The sequence below is a fragment of the Battus philenor genome, unplaced genomic scaffold (assembly GCF_028537555.1).
Source record: "Battus philenor isolate CCGP_79_NKW_IND1 unplaced genomic scaffold, ilBatPhil1.0.hap1 SCAF_5, whole genome shotgun sequence".
Taxonomy (NCBI): Eukaryota; Metazoa; Arthropoda; class Insecta; order Lepidoptera; family Papilionidae; genus Battus; species Battus philenor.
This window is the reverse complement of record NW_027181715.1, coordinates 3,637,065-3,658,403: the sequence shown is the minus strand read 5'-3', so window position 1 is coordinate 3,658,403 and position 21,339 is coordinate 3,637,065. Positions and strand designations below refer to the sequence as shown.

General features: G+C 36.2%; 1 protein-coding gene across 1 annotated transcript in view; it reads left to right on the top strand.

The window, feature by feature from the left end:
- The window catches only part of LOC137929956 (serine/arginine repetitive matrix protein 2), a 118,358-nt gene that overhangs the window by 38,817 nt on the left and 58,202 nt on the right, over positions 1-21,339 (top strand). The window contains exons 2-3 of the mRNA XM_068773113.1: positions 12,269-12,412; positions 12,873-14,581. Coding sequence (XP_068629214.1) covers positions 12,269-12,412; positions 12,873-14,581 — 1,853 coding nt within the window. The remainder of the gene's footprint in view (positions 1-12,268; positions 12,413-12,872; positions 14,582-21,339) is intronic.

The following is a 21,339-nucleotide window of genomic DNA, read 5'->3' as shown; positions in this document are numbered from 1 at the left end:
CTCCGCTTCGCCTGGCAAAAACAACGCGGCTAGCGTTAAGGGGAAGCCGGTCTTTGACGACTCCATCTGCGGTTCCGTCATCGGAGTAACAGGAACGTTGACGTCAACTTAATGTATCTTTCAAAACATTGCATATCTTTTTAATTCATATTTTTTGTGAGAGCGTTATGTCGATTATGGCTATTCTGTGACCTTGAATTGTACTGAGAATCGTCTATTGTTATCTATATTATGAAATGAATTGCCGAATGTTGTTGGTAAGTTCAAAGCTTGAAAACGGCTTTACAATTTTTTTTTCATATTTTCGTTAACGCTTACGTTAATTTTCTCACGTTTGTTATTAAGAGATCAATATAAAATTATGAAAAAATTTGAAGTAGTAGCTCAAACATTTTATGTCAAATAAAAAAAAATCGCGCCCCATTAAGAATAACAATAAAAATATAAACACATTATTACTAATGTCTTGCTGTGAATTAAAAGGAAAAGTTATTTTTGTAAGTAAATGACATTTACTATTAAATTGGTAAATAAAGACCTAAAATATTTTAATTTTTTTTATTTTTTGGCTAATATTTTTAAAACATCAAGTCTATCGAGGAGGCTAAAATGCTATTAAAAAAATATTAAGTGGTTGTTGCTATCACAAAATGTTTTATTAAACAAATCATCCTTTTTTAAATATTTTCTATTTAAAATATCGTATAATACTAACTACTACTAATTGAAAAGTTTTTAGATGAGTTGGTTACATAGTTAAGAGCATCATACATCCACTAGTCTCATTTCTTCTATCGGAGGATCCGTCTAAGTTATCGAAAAACTTGGTCCGAGGATTCCGAAGAAGCCTTCGTTGTAAGATTATGTGCAGAGATTTAGATTTAGCTCCTTCAGTGCCCGTCGCATTTAACCTGGCACTTCTCAGTGACAAAAAATTACAGTTTTTTTTACAGTATAATGATATATATTTATATATAAGATGTACATATGAGCAGTCGTAGCTCCGCTGAGCTACCGCTTAGAGGTCTGAGACTTACGATTGTAGTTCGTAGTCGAGGTTTCGATTCCCGGGATTCAATGTTATATAATTCATATTTTGTGCATTAATTATATAGGATTGCTGCTCACAAGAAGTTTCTAGAGGATTGGCATTGATTCAGAGTCTTCTGCGTTCCATAATACCACACTGCGATCGCCAAACCGCTTACCAAGCGTGGAATGGCATATCCCTCCATATCTTTGAGGGAGGCCAATGCCTTACAGTAAGCGTCTACGACATAACAGAATGCATCTCTAGCAACAATTACACAGCTTGATGTAGGAATAACATAATATATTGTCTAAGTAAGTTAAATAAAACATATAAGTGGTTGTAATTGCAGTCTAGAACGGTAAGGTTATCTGCGAAGTATTGCGTTTATTGTAATACCTACATAACAAAGGTACTGAGAGCAAATGTTGCAAGGTTATGTGTTTTAATGTCTGCAATACTATGTTTATCTTTAATAGAACTGTGAATGCATTGTATGTTTTTTTTAATTATTTTTACAATACGCAAGAGGCAAATATACCGTTCAACCACGACAAAGAGGTTAAATTGCTTTACGTAAATTTTTCTATTAAAATATTTTGTAACAAAAAATATTTGCTATCGTCATCCAACGGTCCGTACAAAGGTTCCTGACGGAGTCCTTCCAAAGCTAAATTACGTAAACAATCTTTAGTCTTCCACGTTCATCTCCTTCAAGCTTGTAAACGCCATTCAGCCAACAGTTTAGATTCAATCCAATGTAAAAAAAATCTCAATATCTTAATACAAATACAGGCATCAGAGCTTTTACGCAGCCAGAGACAAGGAAGACGAAAGAGGTTTTATCACTCACCTCCAACAGATTCCTAAATATAATACGAGGGCTGACTACATAATTGAGTATAATTTATTATGCGCGAATAAGCATTTAATTTTTCTACATAATCTTCTTTTAGATCAATATAATTGATCTAGTATTTTTCCAATTCTTTTTTGACCCTCAAAATAGGCGTTTGTTTCTATTACGACCAGTCCATTTGACTCAATTTTTTTTTAACCCAGCAACATCTCCACGTTAAAAAAAATAGTCGCAAGGTGCTAAATATGAAGAATATGAGTACCGGGATTGAGTACCGGATCGCAGTCCAGTTTAATTAAGAAATTTTTAAGTTCTTAAAGAAATTTCGAAGGCATAAAATTTTTAATAACGTTTATATAAAAAAAAACCGTGTGGGATCAAAGCTTTGCCTTAAACGATTTGTACCGATACTGGCCTCTCACAAGACAACGTATAGCACGGTTATATGCTTACTTTCGATTTTGCAGTTACACTGCGTGAGATGCTCATTCTAACTTTTTAAAATGTATTGCGCGGGCGCATCTAACGGCACTTGAACTACTTACAAAAACAACTAGGTACTTATAAAAAATCTTACTTACAGTTACCTTTAAAACTTTGATAACGAGTAAAAGAGTATAACTTAGACAATAAAGATACAAGAACGGGAGCGACATTTTCTTGTCAAAGAAATGAGAAACCTTATGCAGAGTAATAGATGTAAACGCGGGGAGTGGATGTATAGGCACATTGTTTAGCAAATACACCCTGTATAAAGTAGTCATTCTGTAACACGGTACATTAATTTAATTTTTTATTTTGTATTATAATGCGACTTGCAAATAATTTCTGGCAGTACAGTCTGCAAAAATAGATAGTAAAAAATAATTAATTTTAATATGAAGTAATACGAATTTTCAAAACGCTTTTCCTTATGATATTGTCATTACCATTTTCATTATTTTTAAAAATATATTTTTATCGGACGTACCATACGTTAATTGACAGCAAATTAACTATACATTTTAAATTGTGAGCTTTGAAGAATATTTTTTTTTAAATTGTTGATAGATATATTAATTGGCCAGTTCCGAGATGTTTTTTTTTAAAGTAACCTATAGATTTATTAAAATAAAAAACTATAATTCGGTAACGATAAACCAGTTTTCAGTGCGATTGCGTGCTTGATAAACGAGTATTGGCTTATCATATTATATCAGTAAAAAAACAACACAAAAACGTTTCGAACGCAATCCAATTAACCGGATTCTTAGCTAAAGGATATAATAGCATGGAGGAAGCGTGTTATAAAGAATTAGATCTGACCCGTTACCTTAAAATAACTATATCGAGAACGGATATTTCGTAACGACGATTCTCTTCACGAACAGAATCTTTTAATAGTACAATTCCGTGTTGCTTACATGTTAGGCGCAAATAAAATAAATGGAACATCACCGCCTTACAACAGTTTATTAATGGCCAGTGTTTATTACTGTTGTCCATTTAGAAAAATTTCTGTAGCTTTCCAAATTTAAAATATATGTGTGTTTGGATAAATAGAATGGATTTTTTTTAAATATGACTCGACGTGAATTGCATTAATTGAAATATTCCATTATTAATAATTGAATTAGATAAAAATCAAACAATTGGAATTTACACATGATTTGGTAATATAACTTTAATGAGTAAAATAATCCTTTGTCCTATGGTATTTCTGTCAATGTTGAACCTCAAACTATAGAAAATTATAATGTCATTGTACAGTATTTCTTTTAGGTTCTTATGTCCATACTTAATAATATATTATAATAAATAAATCTCAAAACATGTAAGGTGCACGTAAAACGCGTACTGCAGACAGACAGTGTGTTTATAGGCAGACGTATCAAGGCGATAGGAGGAAGAAAATAGTGTCAAATAAAAATAAACATAGGTTATCGAAAGGTAAGTCTTTACTATTAAACGTCCATTTTAGCAGTCCACCGCCTATAGCATATAAATTTCCTTGCTTATAAACGTTATGTCAACATAATTATTGCAGCGCACATATATATTTTTTCCAATGTGACTGTGAATTTCAAAAGCGACTACTATTATTTGTTAAAAAAATAGCAAATATAGCATCGGATAGCATTAGCGGATATCCTCGAGTTACATAAAAATGCACCTGCATAATACCTACTTTGTTGCATCGCATTGACTCATGACGATTGATTGCCTTAATTATTATACTGTTTCATGACGTCAGGAAATATTTAAATTTCTTACATTACTGTATACATAATATTTTATTGTGATATAGGTAACGGACAAAACAAAGACCAATGTAACGGATGATATAATTTTTTTTTCGTAACGAAACTGTTTTTGGCACCGAGTGTACAAGTTTCGTCGTTTCTGCCCATATACGTCGTCTGCAACGTATAAGTCTCACCAAAAGATATCTATGGGTGGATATACCATAATCGTCGTGTAGTATTATGTTGCGAAGGTGACGCTCTTGCCTTCCTCTGGGTACATAGTGTGAATTATAAAATATTGTATTTCGGTAATCGAACCCGCGATCGCAAGGCTCAGTCCTCTACCGCTGAGCTACTACTGCTCTCTGTGTACAAGTTTGTTGTTATAACAAATATAAATCGGTCTCACCTTAGGCAATACTCCTTTATTATTAATAAATCAAGAGTTAATATTTTAGTTTGTATTTGCATTAGACAATTTATTATCCCACTTGTTTTGCGTAAAAAAATTCAAACAAAAGGTGGTTTTCATGCCATTAAGTGAACATTAATTTTATTATCTGTGACACATTTCTAGCTAATTAAAAAGCATGCCACATTCGTACATACAATTACGGTTTGTAAATAATTATCCAAAATCGGGTCCGGTTTAATAAATTCGGAGATTGTCTTAAATGTAATACAATAAATACAAAATCCTTATAATTACAGCGAAATGCAACTTAGTGTCTCATGAGTTAAGCGGGGTGTTTGGTTACTGTTGTAAAGGCTTTAAAGGAGTGAATATTTAACACATTTTTTAGCAAATAGCTTTAAATCTTACCCCTGTTTTAAACCAGCTTATATAAAGTGATCATTTTAAAATATTTGTTTTCTGTATTGTAATGCGACAGGCCAATAAATTCTGCTCGAACAAAGTCTACTAAGACAGTTTATAAACAATAATGATAAGTCTTTTTCTTACTGTATTATCTTTACTTTATTTATTATTGGAACCAAAATTATTGTTTTTGGATAGGGTGTACCATACATTCGTCATTGTCATTGACATAATCATCATTAATAATAATAATAAAGCTTTATTTAATTCCGTACAAATGCCTTAAAATTACTAATTTAAATAATAGTTGTCGTTTTTGTACTAAGTTTGTATGGATCCCCTCAGGGTAAAAAGCCTCCTCCAAAGCCATTTTTCGTTATCTTTGGCAACTTAGAGCCGACCGTGACCTGCCGTAGTCACGGTCCCGTCAGCCCATCTGGCATTTGGTCTGCCACTCGCTCTGGTACCTCGTTGTCCCGTCCATTTTAAAACCCTTTGTGTCCACCTGTTATCAGCGAACCTCGCCACATGACCTACCTAGCTTCACTTTCTTTGAAGGGGAATAGGTAAGAGCATCTGTTATACACGTTTTTTTTCGTATGACTGCGTTCCTTATTTTGTCCTTTAATTGGATATTATTAATTGAAAATATTATTATTGATGATCATTAATTGACATCAAAAGAGCTATACTTTCACGTCTTTAAAGCTTTTAGACCTATAACCAATCACCCTGTATACTACTTATCCAGAGGAAAAACTATGGCAATTTGACATTAACAACTTAAGGAAAACTCTCAGTAAAAACGATGATCGCCGCGTTAGTTATCGATTTGCTACGGTCAGTGCCCTGTATACAACCCCACGTGGTTTAAATTTCACTACGATCATATGTTTATTACTGTTTTATACCGAGTATCATTTATTAAATACAAAACACAAGCAATTGCAAGAAAAAGTGATTTTACTACATGAAAACGCTTAAATGGGAAGTCCTACCTCACAAAAATATTTCTTCGGAGGAATAACACATGTTCCTTCAATAGTCCAGCTGATTAGTAGTTGATATGGATTATATAGAGCACTAAATGCACTAGTTATATTAACGCTAATTAAAAAAGTGAAATTTGAAAGATTTAGAGTAGCCCTTGTCCTTGCCTTCTATCTCCCTGTATAGGAATGGACCCTGGCTGATCAGTAGTTACGCTAGTACGAAGAAATCGTGCATTTTGAAACATTTATCGCTCCACTAGAAAAATAAGAAAAAGTTGTTAAAAACTTTAATTTGTTATTCAAGAAATACCTACCGCTAGTTCGAACTACATTATAACCTATTTTTGGACAATTAAATATCATTTTTATATCACTTGTTGTTAAATGTCTTCGTATTACTTTTAAAAAGATTTTAACAGTTTTGATTTGAACAGTGTACTTGGTCTATGGTAACCCCGTGTTCAGTCAATAAGTAATCTAATCTAAAGCAAGCGTTTCGGTGAAGCGGAACCGAACCAGTTCCATGGTGTTCGTGGCGCCATTACAACATGGCTGAGGTTCGTTGAACTTTCATTCAATTTGTTTAGTATCGATACATCGTGTACAATAACTCACGGTACTGTTGCTATATTTAAAAGTATTTATTGTTTCTTCACATCATGTTGCAGCGATACGACTGGAATGAAAAGTGAAATTAAAAGCACGAACCTTTCTGTATTGCATATACTTGTGTTTTTTATATATTATATTCGATTATTTTAACCTTTCGGGCTTACAGTTTAACGAACACAATCCATGTATTAAAAATAATTACAAGGTTTCGACTTAAATAGAAACGAGCTTAAGAAAAAATACGTGTCGCTTAAAGTCTTTAAGTAGAATATAGTTACTCTATAATAAATAAAAAAGTTGCTTGCTATTTTTGATTTTGGCACAGAGTACTTTGATGCTGCAGATCGATTTCTGTCATAAATTATTACGAACTAATTCAAGATAACCGCAATTAGTTTTAAGCTATCTCTTTAACTGTCGAAGTTTCTATCAAAAATTTCTGTGAACATACTGATAATTGTACGTGATAAGATTCACTCATAATATCAACCTTCAATGTTTTTTTTAAAATAAAACATAATTACTGCAGTTTCACGTAACGCTGTACCTGGTAAAGACTAACCGAAAACAATTCATAAATATTTTTATTTTTAATCCGGAAGGATCCGTTCACATCCTCCTACTACAAAATTAATCGCGCAGGATATTATGCCATTTGTGTCGGTTTTCGGCGTTGCTTTGATTACTGTGATATCGAGCATTTTTCGTCATGAGTGAGCATTAGTTGCCGTGACCATCTTACATTTTTACTTAAGTGTTTTGCAAGTGAATAAAATAATTTCCGTAATTTACACTAGAAATTTCTAGAAAATAGATTAAAAAAGTACCCTTCACATTGAATAGTCAAAGCGCTATATTAAAACCGTCGAACGAAAGCAAATTAGATATTCTTTCTTTCAACTTAAATACAGTGATGTTTATTTATAATTCAGAAACCTGAAACAAGCTTTCACAGTATTCACGCACTAAATTCACAGATGTGTGTATAAACTTAATGACAAATGTAGGCTAATATAAAATCAAGCAGAAACAAAAAATCACAGTCTGAGTGCCAACTGTCGAATCAGTCATTCCCAAAAAAATATTTTGTTAAGACCCATCTTACCATATCTGTTCTAGTATAAAATATGTCAAGAGATCATTAAATGGTTTCGCAAGATGAAAGAATTACCCCTATATTTGGTAGTTGCACAGGGTACATTAAGTGTTGTTCGCTACTTAAAAGCAGTTGGATTAGTCTGTGTGTGTCTATTTTTGCAACTAATTCTGGCTGTCAATGGAGCCACTATAAATATTAAATAGAAAAGTTTTAATATTAATAATTATGGAAAAAAAATAATTACATCCATCGTTGTAAAAGATACTTGACATAGTAATAACATGATATAGTAATCTTATATCATCGAAATAGAGAATGTAGGAATATATATCATACAATTTTATGTAAAACTAGAAAAATACCATCACGAAACCCGGGTTTGAACCTTTAGATGTTCAGTCAACAGTCTCCCAAGTGTGCTGTTTTGGTTTCTAATTTGATTTTGCACCGTTTGTTTGTTGCTTTTTTGCTCATTTTAAGAGATTTATCGTCTTTGTTATAGTAGTCGCCATTATAAATTACTTTCAGCGCGAAATTTTGATCGTAACGTCGTGTTGATCCTAACGATCTACATATAAAATTAAAGTATTAGTGCTTTCGCTCTAAAGTATTTCACAATAATTTAACGTGTTATAAGGGGTTTGATAACATGTTCCTAAATATTCTTTTAAGTAATTTCAAAAACGTATGTGCTAAGTACGAGGCGATTCTAACATCGTAAAAGCGACTTTATTTAGATCGCGTCGGACAAGGCGTCGTGAATGCGGGCGGCGTGCGACCGGGGGGTCGAACCCTGAATACGGATCGGAAACCGTTAGAACATGCGAACAGGTGTACAGCGCGTGTGACCTGCCGGCTATCGTGAATTTTTATTAGCCGCTCTAAAACCTTTCATGTTTATAGTAAATAACGTCACATTCTTGTATATTATTTACATTCTTTTGTATATTCTCACTGGGATACAAATAAGGCAATCGCACTGGTTTCAATTCACCTCGACAATGTGGTGCTTATTGGTGACGTCACAAATGATATCATTATTTTTGGCCGTAGAACATTCTGGTTATCTGTCCGTTTTCTCACTACTTCAACACATCTATTATATCAGATGAAATATTTCAATTAAATAACTATTCTTAATTTTTGACTTCAAGTTTTAGTGTATCTATGTTTTCCCCATTTTTGAAGAGTAGCGATGCCGCCTCTCGAGAATAAAACCTGCGACTAACTTGCTTGTCGATTATGAATAAATATAATTACACGTGTCCACTTCTTTAGTAATTATTAACGTTTCCCTAATGATCAGTTTTTGTCGTTTTCTGTGTCTTATCAAATCCGGGGAAGCTGAAGTTGCATATGGCCAATCAGCTTCAATCTTTAGTACATTAATTTCATTAACCACGGTGCTCATAAATTGTAGACGGCATTATAGACAGATATAACCTACACCAACTCTAGCAAAAGAAATTTCTTACAACACATTTATATTGTTTCAGACTACTCCTTAAATTTTAATGTACATCTAATGCTATAATATTACATAATTATTAACGAACTATAACATCATTATATCATACGAATTATCAAACAATGCCTGTATTTTAAGGCCACACCAATTAAAATTACAAACATAGTTTTATTCTGTTTATTAGCAAAGTTAACAATGATTTAATAATACATTGCTCGGTGGCAATTGAAATAAAGTTCCCACGCTCCAACAGACAGAGCAATGTTCGTAAACGGAATACCCTAAACGAGACTGATGACCAGGACGATTAGAAAACTGTGGACTACTTCTAATTTACCGTTCACTTCCCGTAAACACAGCATTTAAGTTGTTATCATAGTTTACGGAGCGTTTAGCTAAGGATGGACACGCGAATTCGAAGGAATAAAACGAATAAAAATTTAGTAAGTTTTTTTTGTTTTATTTTTCTATAAGTGTTACCGATACCGCTATACCTTATGTATGAGCGCGACTTACTCTAGGAAGGTCCGGCGACTTTCTTTGTTATTCACCAGCAAGATAATGTTATCCTCACCTATTATTTCCTACAATCGAAATTATTTTTCGGCTCTTAAGGCAACAATAAGTTACAGCCAGTGATCAGAGGCACCACAGTCTGGCTCTCGCTCGGGTCATAGATGTAAGAGAGACTCTCCTTGAGTTTGAACCGTAGATACTTGGAGAATGGCCCGTAACTATGTTTCATAATTGCTTCGTCCTATTCATCCACGAAAAGACACTAGATTTGAGCAGCGTCAGGTTAGTTCATCTTGCTAACATCTATAACGATGTATTCGCAAAAAAGTAATGTGTACTAATTCTTTTGTACAAAAGTATTTCGGCGTGTCCGTACTACGAGTATATTGCGAATCGTCATGCTTGGCAGACAGTGTTCTAAACAAGACGCTCGCACCCGTCAAATCCCACGTACTGTTACTGGTCTGGTTATTTTCGTTCTGGCAACATCGAGGTGTTTATTTTTTAATCTATGCCCGTGAACTTTCAATTGACGCACTAAATCCCTTTTCCTGAAAACATAAAGCAAGCAAATTTTATTTTGTCGAAAAATGCCGCATAATGTTGCGACAAAGGGAAGTCACATGTTCTTTATGTTTACTGCCTTAAAAGTGTATAATGAATATCGACCTTATACTTGTATATTTAAAAGTTATTGTATTCTTTACATATGCAAACAAGCCCATTAATTTTCCCAGCGTAATGGTTGTTAACGTATCAACTTACGTCATGCAGTGAAGCAGATCGGAGAAAGTTCTATTGTGTCCACGTGACATATCATTACATGTAAATGTGGGGTATACATGAATATGTATTCAGAGTTCTGCGATTCTTTTAATTTAAGAATAAAAAATAAACTCGCAATACTCAGGTTTCGTTGACATAAAAATAGTTTTATCCATTTTGCGACAAGGTATGCGTTTCTAATAAAATTCATGGAGCGATTTTATATTTATCAGCAAAAAAATAAAGTTTTTTATTAAATTAAAGATTACATAGAATAAGAAATACGTCTGATATTGGCATTATGTTGATTTTCACGTTACAAATAGAACAATTATAACATAAAAAAAAGTGTTTGATGCCAGGTTGATTTCGATAGAATCAATCACAATATCAACAATTGATACATATTTCCGTACGTTATTACAATGTCTTAACTTTTCGAATGTACTTAGCAAATCTTGTACCAAAGAACAGATATTCGTTTCATAAAGAAACAATACTATAAGTAATTGTAAATGTAACTTGAGAACGGCTTAACCAATTCGGTTAATTTCAATTTTCATATTTTCGCCAAAACACGAGGGACGTTCTTATGGAGAGTTAACAAGGAGAGTAACATTATTTTTTCCTCTAAAAACCACTTATTAAATTATAACACCTCCCCCTAACTATCGTCAATTTGACGTCAATTAAATCTAGAACTGGCGTGTTAAGATATAATGAAACAAAGTCTCGTATACGATATAGAAATACAATATGAATATGATTACATAATCAAAGTTGTTGAACTATTTATTATTAAGACAAAAAACAGTGTGATTTCCCGTAATTACGTTTTAATTATTTATTTTAATGTAAGAGTCTGTTTAGGCAGCTTGTTAGTAATACAGTATGATTGGTTATAGGTGTAATAGCTTTAATGGGATGAAAACAAAATTTGTCAGCCGAAAAGATTCACCTATTTCCAGTTGTATAAAATCAATCTGAAATATGTTACAAAATGGTTTTTTTTCTACTGGAATGCTACGGACGAATAACTTCTGTCAGTACAAAGTCCGCAGAGACAATGCAAGGAAACTTACTATATTGTAAATACGTTAATTATTATTTTTGAAACCGTTATTTTTTGGATAAAGTGTACCACCATATTTAAATTGAGATTCAATGCCGATTAGTTGACAGCTCATTTAACGTATGGTAAATACCAACACCATTAAAATCCTTATAAGCTTTTACACCCTTAATCCATTACCACGCGTTTGACTGACATTTTACTCTTTTAATTATAAATTATTTTTTTTATTATTTATCAAATTAATCGTCGGTTTATTTTATCTTAAATTAATTCGGTTAGTATAAGAACTAGTAAAAAAGCAAGAAGGAACGTAACTGGACAATGTACAGCATTATCACCCATCCTAGTTTCATCGCCAAAACTATGTTCTGTTTACGAATTAGTAAGTCTGGCAAGCATTCATGCAACTGTCTGCTACGAGCTATTTGTCATTTATTATATCTACTATTTTGTTCCGATAATTTTTAAAGACTATTGATATTTGTATAACTGATGTGTAAAATTACCTATTTCTTTATATTAGCGAAAATTGAACCTACTTATACTTTAGACTGAATAATTCTGAATCTAGAGGGCGTTGTTTTTAACCTAGCTATTAATGTATTGTGATGTCTTAGCGAAATTGTTCTTACTGTATCTTTATAATAACAAATCTAAGATCATTACTAGATTTTGTTCTAAATTTTATTAACAACCACGTCAAATTATAAAACAATACGCTTCTAAATATTTATTACTATTGAGTTGTGTTTAAAAAGCGCCATCTGTTGCCGAGTAGCTATATTAAGTTGTATACTTTGTTCACAGCTGACAGTGGCAGCACGCACGCTTTGTACCTCGAAACTATAGTCGAGGAGACAAGCGATGACTTACGTTCGGAACGTTCTTCGGCTGCAACATGGCTTTCAGATTCAGACGCAGATTCAGTTATACACGTACGCGGAGTTCATGGTGAGTTTATTTATTGTTCTTGGAGATGTAGTCTGTCTCATGTTTTAGTTACTACCGCCATCTCTTATCATGGTACTTGAAGCGTGTATGTACGTAAATATCTGTTGTATTCCTATTTCCTTTCATGAACGATAGATAGCACTTTGCATATTTATTTTTATGTTAATACTATTATTTAATGAGTTTTTAAAATTTTATCCCAAAATTATTCCCGGTTCTAACTATAACTCAACCTAGGTTTGCAATAGTTGCAACTCTTTATTTTAGTCAATTGGTAAAGCGTAAATGTTATTATTCCCCAAACCTCTTGGAACTAATCCAAGCCGTACGTTATAAACTTGCTTTTAAAAATTTGTGTCATTGTCATTGCCGGTGTCAGTATGGAGACGCGACGTGACTGAGGCAGTACAGCTGTGAATTCGGGAATATTACACGTGCTTAGTGAACCGCGTTTTCATAGGTTCGGAGTGCGACAGCGAGTCAGAGAGAGAATGGGCGTGCCCAGCCAAGCGGCGGCGTAGGGAGCGCGCCGCTTCGCCTACCAGCACGGGTTCGCTTTCGCGGTCCTCCAGCCTCGCGCAGTTCGAGTCTCTGGAAAGGTCGTGCGCGGCGCCCGCCTCGCCTAGCCTGTCGCCCGACTCCCTCGAGTCCCCGCCGTCGTCGCCGCCTCCGGTGCGAGCTCCCGCGCCGCGAGTGCACTTGTCCGCCGAGAACCTCAGCGAAGATAGCGGCTACAGCGAGCGCGCGCGCCGCCCGCTGCCGTCTGCCAAGTGTTCGACAGAAATAGCAGGCGCGGCGGCCGGCTCTGCGCCCTGTCTCGCCTCGCCCAGCGCCACGCGCCGCCCGCCTCGCGCCGCGCGTGCTCTCTCCCTCCCCGCCGAGCTAGACGTGTGCGCCGAGCCCCGCCGCGCCACCGCGCACCGTTCGCGCTTCCGACAGACCTTCGAGGTGTCCGACAGCCTCACCGTCAGTGTGGCGGACCTCACGGCCCTCGACTACCGCGGCGGGCCGCGCCGTCCGCGCCTCCCGCCGCCGCCGCCTCCTAGACCTCCGAGACAACCACCACCGCCTCCCCCTATAGAAAATGTTGCGCGGCCGATCCTGGTACTACGAGAGCCAAGTGCAGACAGCGATTCCACCACCGAGTCAGAAAAAGCTTTCGCGCACGAAATGGAAACAACCGTCCGCCGTCTAGACGAAAACGCCATGCGGGCCCTGGCTGAAACAGGAGATTTCGACCGCGGACTGTCTGTGCTGACGACTAAGCGACTGCATGATTCATGGGGCGCGTGGGATGACGTACTCGACGAGCTGCGCCGGCGCATAGAACCCGCTTCCGCGACGCCCTCGCCACCGCGCACACCTTCACCTGACCCCATTAGACAGCCGGTGTTCTCGTCTACCCCACTGCGGTCGTCGTGCGACGCGCGCGTGCGCTCTACACCCGAGTTGCGCGCGCGCGAAACCCCGCACAGGGAGACGCCGGAAGAACTGCGCGCCTCGCTGCAGCTGGTAGCGCCACCTGCGGCTGCGCCGCCCGCACGCTCCGTGTCTGCCGGTTCCAAAGGAGTGACATTCTCGCCTGTGGTCGCGGAGGTGAGCTGGCGAGAGACGAGCGCGAGCACGGTGAGCACGAGCGGGAGCGACGACGCGTCCGACGCGGAGGTGGTGGTGGTGGGGGCGGAGAGGGGCGAGCCGCCGTGCGCGCCGCCCGCAGATGACAACATGACGGAAACGGGCGCGCGCGCGCCGCGCGGCCGCATCGCCGGCTTTCTGTCGCGCTTCGCGAACTTCCGATTTTCGGGGCGCAAGGAGAAGAAACACCGCGCAGGCGCGAGCCCCCGTGCCGGCGCGGCGGCGACGACGCCGGCAGACGCGGGGCAGGGCTCGCGCGGAGCGGCCGGCCCGCACGCCGTGCGCATCCCGCTCAAGGAGGAGGGCGTGCCGCGCGCGGCGGCCCCCGCGCCCGTCGTGGCGCGCAAGCCGCCGCGCCCGCCGGCGCCCGCGCTCGCGCCCGCGCCCGGCGTGCTGGAGACCGACGTGGACACGCAGCGCACCGTGCTGCATGCGCGCTCGCTGCTGGCGCTGGCGCCGACCGACCGCCGCACACCCCGCCCGCACAAGTCCATGGAGTTCCTGCTCGACAAGGACAGCGCGCACACCGTCCAGGTGAGTCCTCGACCCATCGAGCTTTTCCGTACTCTTCCTCGCCGCGCGCACTTTGCCGCGTCGTTATGTTTACTAACACCGCGATCGATGCCACTGCATTGCGCTTCTGTCCACGTGCCTCTCAAATTAAATATAAAGTATACATTTACGTGTTATTTAGTGGAAGTGAGTTACCACTTGAGCATGTACCCGTTCCTCGATTTCGACCCGCGAACATTATGGCGCGCAAGTATAATTTGGCACTAAAAAGTAATGTGTCCTTAGTGTCAAGCAATACGGCGCGTAAACGCTACAATGTTATCCGTTTTAATAACACTAAATTGACAGTTGGTAGCGAATACATTTCACCGCATTATTACTTGTCAAAACGGAACTGACCCAGCGATCAGCGGAATAATGAGGCGCATTGTATTCCTATCGAGACCTCTGGGGTTACGTTATCATTCCAGCACGCGGCCACACACGCTGCGAGGTGAAAGCACGGCTGCACATTTTCTAAACACGGTTTGTGCGCGACGAGTCGGTGGGCGGAATTGTTTATCAAACAGCGTTTCCAGTCCCCATTCTCAACCACTCCGATCCTGCCGATTTATGCCAAGCTATTTTAGACCTTATCGAGTAAATCCTATTAAAGAAAACCTACACTAAAGCAACTCGAAAGCAATTTCGTAACCCGGTGATCTATAAGAAAGCTAATAGCTATTAGATTAGATAAGAAAGAAGATTGCTTCAGCATTAAAACGGTACCTTGTATAGATCAAAATGCCATATAATCGCGGCGTGTATGAAAAAAGTATTGCTTTGTCTTATTAACAATGTCAATGCAGTCCGTTTACTGCTAGCACTTTTCTACCTCCCTAAACTTACAAAGGAGTGTAAAAATAAATCCGTTTAAATATGTTTATACTCTAAAAGAAAATAAGAAAATTAATATAACAGCATTCTTACAATTTAAACCAAAAAAATTCTAAAGAAAAAATCGGGCGAAATGTTAGGGTTTGCTCTCTCACAATGAAATACGGGTATTAAAAAAACAATACACAGACCCAAAAGACTAATAAAAGGTTATCCGTAAATTTTGAGAAACAAAGATAAAACAATGACGTTAGGTATCTCAACTCTTAGACTAAAACATTTTTTTCTAAAGATAAGCGAGTCATGACCATAGTCGATTGTGGTTCTGCCCATTGCTGAAAAGAGCGTATAAATTAATATAAATTTAAATTATCAATAAGATAAAATTAAAAACTTACGAGTATATTAAAACAAATATCTCATTGTTTTTAACATTACAGTAATGCTTTAATTACATCTCAAGGCTGTTAAGATGAATCCCACGGTAATTGTCGCCTTCTACATATGAAACAACACGTGACTTTAGCATTGGAGAAATAAATAACCATGACACTAATGAACTTGCGAAGCGTGTTTGAATAACTGGCATATTGCAGTTATTCGATGTTCGAATGTCAATATTTTGCAATTATTCGATATTTGAATTTATGAAGTAACTACCTAACGGTTAGTTACTGACAGCGATTTGCGGGCTCTTTCCCGACTTCGACGAAGTATCTTCCGACGACTTTAACATGGTCGCCAGTCTTCCTAGATGGACATTCTACCCTGCGCTTAACGTTCAGCGTTTTTGCGTTCAGTGGTCTCCATTTCTGAACTTAACCAGCTGCCATCTGTTCTGTGCTATGTGACCGGGGCAATGCCACTTTATCTTCTCCGCTAGGCTATGTAGGTTAATCTCAGTCATTAACGGATCTTCTCATTCCTAATTCGATCGTAGAGAAATTGCATGCTTTCAATGGCTTGACCGACTGTGAACTTGCTAAGAAGAAGTATATAATATATTTTAATTAATTTGATTTTTTTATTAATAAATTGTGGTCAGTTCGTGTCTTTTATATACCATTAATAATTATTGTACTTTTAATTACATTTCGTATTTCGCTATTTATTAAAATAAAAGCTAATAACTTTAACTAATGGCATCTACTTACACTGTATACAAATCTCCTATGAGTAAAAAAACTATAAATATATGTATTATAAATTATCTTACCTAGTATATTAGAATTAACATTTTTCTGGTATAAGTTAAATAAAAATGCCACGTGGTTTCAAATTGAACCCATGAGGTAGATTAAGGGACTCTACTATGAGAATAACATTCCAAGAGTGTACTCACTGTACTCATTATGTACTCATAACAAGGTTAACATCAGCCATTTGAATAACAAAAGTTTGCAATAGATTGTGTTCACGTCTCGGACATGTTTACACGTACAAGTGATGCGTATTTGTGTAAATAGACCGGCTTAAGGAATATTTATAAGCAAACTACTTGCATGCGCCTGTTAGGGCTTCATGCAAACGGAATTATGCCTGTGTATATTGCTGCTTTTATCCCGTCACGTCGGGGAAAATATGGTTGCGCAAAGCCAATGAATAGGGAAAATTGTTAACTCTCACAGAGTGTAGCTTTAAAAAGGACTTTTTTTTTCATTCCTTTTGTATAGAAAGTTTGTGACGACAGTTCTGTATTTAAAAGCGACAATGTTTGCAGAAATGTTTTACGTACAAAATGATGTCTTTTTTATTAAATTTTATATAATTTATATTGAATACCAATTATTTTTTAAATTAAAGATTTTCATTTAATTTTAATTAATTACAACTGTAAAGGCGTTAACCCGTTTTTGTACTAAGGTATATTTCAAAAATATACTATACACACAAAGTTATATGATTAGTTAATAATTCGTTGTACCAAGCACACAGTTATTATATTCTATATAAATAAATATTTTGAATTTTTACTCTGTGGTAATTGTGTCCGCGTCGTTAAATGAATATAAAATACAATTCAAACAAACAAAAGTATAATTAAAAAAATAATATCGTTATAAGATACTAGAACAGATAATAGCCAATGATTACTAATGGAATTTTAACGTGCACCGGCGTCCAGTCGTCCAATCGGTCGGTTTTGTTGATTAAACTCTTTAATCGTTGCCCTTAATGTCGATTGGATTGTGTCTAACCGCTTCGTATTTGGGTCGTAGGGCCTTTTGTTACGGAAGTCGGCGTTCCCTGTCACTTTCCACTTACAATACTTAAACATCGATTACGTCTCGGCATCGTATTCAAAACAATATCGTATCGATGCATTCATTTTGTTTATTCATACGAATTATAAGAATGCCGTAAAAGAGATTGATGGTTGGTGTTATTTTTTGCTAAAAGCCATTTAGATGCAGCTATAAATATCAATCATTGCACAGCTTGACTGTGTTTTTCTAAATCCACTTTCGTATCTGTAATCGATTACTTTACATGGCGACTGTATTAAGTTTCACTATATGTGCTCTCAATAGTTTAATTCTATTGTGTAGTTAGAAAAATCCATGTAATATATAAATATATATGCGTGTATATATATATATGTATATATATATATATATATATATATATATATACATATGTATATATATACCTATATACATTGCCTTTTCTAGCTCATTGGTTTAAGTTCTGAAAGACGTTACTGCCATGAAGCTATTATCTAGGCGCATTCAAATAGTAACAATTAAGGTATACAAGAAATGTCTCAGAGTCGATCACTATATTTATTGTTTAAATAAATAAAGTTCGTAAATAAATACTGACCGATGTAGCTGTTAAAAGACAATATAAATGTATAACTTTCAAAATTCTGCACAAGTCACATGTGTGGTCAACATGGGTGGTGGTTTTCAAGTATAAACGTGGCCAAGGGATGTTATCAATCTCGTACAGGTAGGACGTTTCATGGAAATTTGCATCTTGTTCGAAGCAAAACAGAATGATTAGTATAAACAACTTCTATCTTGAATAACATGAAAAGACTCGAAACTAAATTTAAATATGAAATTCGTTAATAAATGTCATCCATCACGTTTACTCATACAGTGCAGACGTAAACATCGAATTAATAACGAACATGCGGGATCGTTTCAATTGAAGCGCATAGATTAATTCCTGCGGTTAGCCGGTATGACTAATGTCACTCAGACATGTACAGTCCGGAGCATAAGTGGTATGTTACGGATATTATCGACAAGTCAACCCAAGCCAAGCTTAGTCATGCAGGATCCTCCTATGGCGTGGCATCACAAACCGATGAAATAGTAATATGTAGCTCGAACCGAAGCTCCCCCAGGAAGTCCTCTAGCTTCACCCTTAAAACAAGTGTCAAGCTAGGCGCGCTCTACTCCCATTGTCTCAAACAGCAGTGTGTATTGGACATGTGTCAAAAAAATAATGTAAAACCAAGTGATATTGTAATAATCCTATATAGAAATAAAATAATAAAAATGTAAAAGAGTAATAAGGGTACCTTGAAAGGCGTTACAGAGCGAAAGGGAAAGACAGAAGAATTGTGGCAAGAATGACGATGTATGAACGATGTATGAAAGACGATAATGAAAATAAAAAAATATGCGAAAAAAAATAAATAATGTTGAATAGTCCCTGTACAGTATAGGGGGTACGAGAGGCTCCTAATAGCGGGGGCCATAAAAAAACAGCAGTGTGTGTAAATAATATGATAGTATATGGCCTGCAATTAAATTCAAGCCCAAAAAGAGATGCGTGTGTATCAAAATATTATAATCAGGTAATAGCAACTGGTACAACAGTGATTCTGCTTTCCCGGACAACCTGACGAAATGTTAAACGAGTCTTAATTAGAGATCCTTTTCTCCAGTTACATCAAGAAATATCCATCAGTAAATTTAATAAGTTTCACAGCCATATGTCCCGGTTTCTTGTATGGACTTCTGATAAAGATACGATGTTTGTGTCTGCAAAAGATAGATGTAATCTCTCTTAGTGAACAGTTTCGTGTAAAATATTATGACCGTACATACTCTACATACAATAGCGATGTATATACGGTTAGCACTTGAGATAATGGCAAGATTGTTATACCTTACTTTAACACTTCATTAAAATTAGTTTTACAGCACTCTCCCATGTAATTTAGAGACATAATATATATAGAGACATGTACATATAACAGCTTGGAGGATTATTAAGTTATAATAATGCCAATGTGTGTTGCCGGTGATGAGGAAATTATTTACTTAAAAAACTGTTCCTGTGAACCTGGGGGTTACGACAAGCCCATAATAGTGGAGGCTATAAAAACGGTTATATTGGTAATTTTGGAATTAAAATTTAAAAAATATAATAAATACCTTTTTTAGTAATTAAATTTATTATTTTTTTGAATTATTTGAATTTATTAACCTATTTATTTGAATATATTAAAGAAGACGACTGTACGTAGTCGAAAACTAATTGGGCACTGACTGGAATTTTTATAGTATATTCATACGGAATGTATTAAACGCCTGAAGCTATAAAAATATTATAGCGTTGCTTCAAACGAAGCTTTCAACTTTCACGAGCGTCTTTTATTTTTATTAATTCAGTTGCTATCTTTATTAGGATAGACTTCTGCAGTAGCTTCATAGAATCTGTTTTAAAACAATTACATATTACTGTTATAACATTTTTACATTTAACAATCATTGGTTAAATCATTTAATACTCTTCGATTAACAAGTATAAATAGAATCAATAATTGTTTTTTGAAATATAATAATACAAGTAAATAATCTGGGAAAAAATATAGTAGAACTATTTCACTTGATATAATCAATGAATTCATCATTATCATCTTAATCACCAAGTCAACCACATCAACTACAAGACAAGAACCTCCTCTAAAGTTGGCCACGATACGAAAAGGCTGACTGATATAGCTCTGCCCGTATCCAGTGTAAAATAATTGCTTTTTATTAAATAAGTAATTTTCTTAATTTAGGCTGATTATCTACAATACTAAATACAGTATTGAGTGTGACATTTATACAAATAAAGTGAACAATGTCTTCGATGTGAACACTATTATTGAAGTAAAGTATTGCATTTGTAAATCTTTTATCACTCGTCTACAACAAAAAAGTTTTTAAAATGTATATAATAATGTTAAAGATACGGTAATAGTTTGAATAATAAATTAAACTTATGGAATGTGAAATAACAAAATTTTTGACTAAAGAAGCACTGAAGATATCGACTTGGTTTTCAATGTTCATAGATAAAAATGATCGGTTTAGAGTTAGAAGTAGTCGTCTCAGAGTCGTGGATACAATGAATATATTCTTAACGCAATGATAAATTCTTGACTAGTAAACAATTAGTATTATGACTTCGTGATCGCACAATAAACTGCGCAAATAGTGTCGTAGTAATTATCTATAAATTGAATAATAATATGTCACCTATATTGTTATTAGTCATTTAACACGCCATTTTTTTGTTTTTAATTATTTTAATCGTGTATATGTACCTATTTTAAATATCGATTTAGACTATTCCCAATAAAATCGAAAAAAAAAACTGCCGCACGACTGACAAAACTTCATATAGATAGTGTGGGACAGAGATAATGCTCTAAGAAGCCGAAATTAGCCGATTGTCTGTTTCCGAAGATCGATGTGCAATATTTATCGCCGGGTATTGTAATTAATTTAAAATTAACTTAATAGAAATAACTTGGCTACGTTTTTAACACGTTCGCGCGCGGTACGTCGGTGGGCGATAGAAGATAAAAAACTAACGCGACACTACGTCGACAGGCGTTCAAGTTTGAAATCTAGTAATCCACCGTACGTCGACGGGCGGTATTGTTTCCTATT